Source organism: Triticum aestivum, chromosome 2A, assembly GCF_018294505.1.
Source record: "Triticum aestivum cultivar Chinese Spring chromosome 2A, IWGSC CS RefSeq v2.1, whole genome shotgun sequence".
NCBI lineage: Eukaryota > Viridiplantae > Streptophyta > Magnoliopsida > Poales > Poaceae > Triticum > Triticum aestivum.
The window spans coordinates 187181823-187184342 of NC_057797.1; the positions used below are offsets into that span (position 1 = coordinate 187181823).

At 49.5% G+C, this 2520-nt stretch overlaps 1 protein-coding gene across 1 annotated transcript; it reads left to right on the plus strand.

Annotated features, from left to right (window-relative positions):
• The first annotated feature begins 355 nt into the window (after window positions 1-355).
• LOC123185128 (F-box protein At1g61340) lies at window positions 356-2246 on the plus strand. The gene is made up of 4 exons (XM_044597114.1): window positions 356-567; window positions 1092-1369; window positions 1460-1534; window positions 1633-2246. The coding sequence occupies exons 2-4, from the start codon at window positions 1145-1147 to the stop codon at window positions 1825-1827; spliced, it is 495 nt and encodes a 164-aa protein (XP_044453049.1). The 5' UTR covers window positions 356-567; window positions 1092-1144; the 3' UTR covers window positions 1828-2246.
• Window positions 2247-2520: the final 274 nt, after the last annotated feature.

The following is a 2520-nucleotide window of genomic DNA, read 5'->3' on the forward strand; positions in this document are numbered from 1 at the left end:
GCCACGTACCCCGATCCGCCACGCGTATGGCCGCGCCCCCGCCGTCCGATCCACGCGTTCAAGCCCCCCACGCGGTTGGGCGCCAACCCACCTCGATTTCGAAAAGAATATATCCGCAAATTCCCACCGTCCATAGCGGTACGCACCTCCCCCACTCCCACTGACCGGTGGACCATCTTACTCCCTGACCCACCCCCCAGTGATACATTCTGGTTGCCGCGGTGCGCCAGGGCGTGAGCCGGAAAGATCTCCTGCGCGAGCACGACCCCCCAGCTTTGGATTCCGGGCGGTTCCTACAATTTTCTGGAAACACCCCTGCTGGAAGGGTTTTCGAGGTAGGTTCCCCACCCCGAGTATAAATTCAGCCAGGGGGAAGAGGTCAAGCTGTTCCCACATTTACCTCGTCAGGTCCTCCCAACACCATAACTTAGCAGGTAGGTTCGCTTAGAGTTCAGCCGAGGTTTCTCCATCAGCCAAGCCCAATCGGATTAGGGAAGTGTGCTGCGCGACTCCGGAGTGAGGGATAGGAAGGAGGAGGAGGCTTCAGCGGAGACCCAAGGGAGAAAGGTGTGTGGAATCGATTACATTCACTTGCTCTGTTTCCTTTCAGTTTCAACCCCGATCGTGGGATCTCGTTTCCTTTATCTGTTTGATCGAGGTCGTGATTGCTGTTCTGCTCCGGCGAATCGCGGTGAATTCGTGGTGTTTATTTGGAATCGTTTATTTTGGGCTGGAAAAAAATCATTTGCAATCCCCCAAACTTTGCTGTTCTGTTCCGATTGTTGCTCGTTAGCTCTGCGAAGCGGTTCAAGTAGTTCGCGGAATGTTGTTTCTCGGGGGAATCTGTTTTGAAAGTGCGTTGAAGAGAGGTTGGATTTTTTTTTTTTGGAAAATGCTTGAGGTTTCTGTTGGAGTTTATTGCTCCCAGAGTCTCTCGAATTGGGGGTTTATAGATTCATATGAAAGTGGCTGCTGGGTGTTTCGGATGTTTCCAACAAAAATGCGTTTAAGTTGAATTACTGATGCAAAGTACTTCGAATTTTATTTATTTGCTGCCGAATTAACCATTTCTTCTTAATAATTCTGTGCAGATCTCAATCAGATAGGCAACTGCAGCAGTAGAGTTCAACAAGCGAAAGCGAAGATGGCAATTGGACAGACTATGCCGAAGGGGTCTCTCGCCACCAGCTTGAGCTTCCCAAGCAGCGGCAGCACAAGGATTCTGGGGAGGAAGAGGGTCGCTGTTTCTCCGGCCCCGAGCTCCTCAGGCCCGCACTCCCCGGTGCGGACTCTGCGCAAGCAGCGCAGCATTAGGTTCCACATGGACGACACCATCTGCCTTCTTGAATCGCTGCCTCAAGATGTCTTGGTAATTACTACCCCAGACCCGTAGTGTTCCATTTGAAATCCGTTCTTGTTTTAGATGTGTTGCTCATCCCAATTTGGCGAAACATTTCAGGTCAAAGTCCTGTGCAAGGTGAACCACAGCGACCTGAGGCAGCTCCTCCTGGTGTCGAAGCCAGTCAGCGAAGCAGTAAGCACTGCTGATCCCTCTCTGCTAAACCCAAGCCCTGCAGTGAAATTCCTTGCCCAAGTAGGCTGACATTGTTCTCCTCAATTTGATCTGTGCAGACAGTGGTTGCTAAGGAGCTGCATTTCGCCTTCGCGACGCCGTCGAAGGCCTCCGCGGATGGGGAGGAAGAAGACGATGGCCCCGGGGCGCCCAAGCAACACAGGGTTGCACGGTCGCGCTGCCGGGGCATGAATTTGGCCGGCGTCGCCGTCAATCTGTCGGAGTCGTTCAGCAGCTTGATGTCAGAGGTGTAGGTGTACATACCACGGCACGAAATTTCCCCGCTTGTACTTGTCCATCGGAGCGCTCTTTTTTCTTCATAGGCCACGTCGAACAGAAACACTTTAGTTAGTGATATGTGTAGTGATCGATCATCATATGTGTTAGTAGTAAGTTATATATGGTCATTCTTCAATGCTGCGATTGAAGAGGACACGCTGTTTTTTTTCTGTGTACTGTATGTAATAGTGCAAGTTATATGTAAGTGTCTGAGCGTTGGAGCTCATCGGAAGAGTATTTAGTGTAAGTTATATGTAAGCGTCAGAGTGTTGGAACTCATTAGAAGAGAAGTCTCTTCTCACTTTGTGTATGCTGTAGTGTACGATCTCTGTATACTCGTGTGCACGGGAAGTTTCTCTTATCAATAAAAGTAAAATCAGTTTTTTTTGGTCAATCTACTTCACCCTGTTTACCTTGTATACCTGTGCGGTTGATTATCTGAAATATGTGGATTAAGACACCTCTATTTTCATTACTCTTCATGCAATTCCATGGTGGCAAGTTCTGAAAGTGAAGTCACCACTCTGTAGAATCAGATCTGTCCGACCATCTTGCAGTAGAAGTTTCAGAATTTCGGCTAGTCCAGCAGCAATCACTCCAAATATGATGCCGAGCCTCAAACTGGTTCCGAAGGAGACGCGTGTGATAAGCAGCCCGGTTCAATGAAT

Bases quoted from the DNA above. Each gene is read 5' to 3' on its own strand.
- LOC123185128 (XM_044597114.1), top strand. From the start codon at position 1,145: ATGGCAATTGGACAGACTATGCCGAAGGGGTCTCTCGCCACCAGCTTG. The intron at 1,370-1,459 runs GTAATTACTACC...GAAACATTTCAG, and splicing joins CGCTGCCTCAAGATGTCTTG to GTCAAAGTCCTGTGCAAGGT. The intron at 1,535-1,632 runs GTAAGCACTGCT...TGATCTGTGCAG, and splicing joins CGAAGCCAGTCAGCGAAGCA to ACAGTGGTTGCTAAGGAGCT.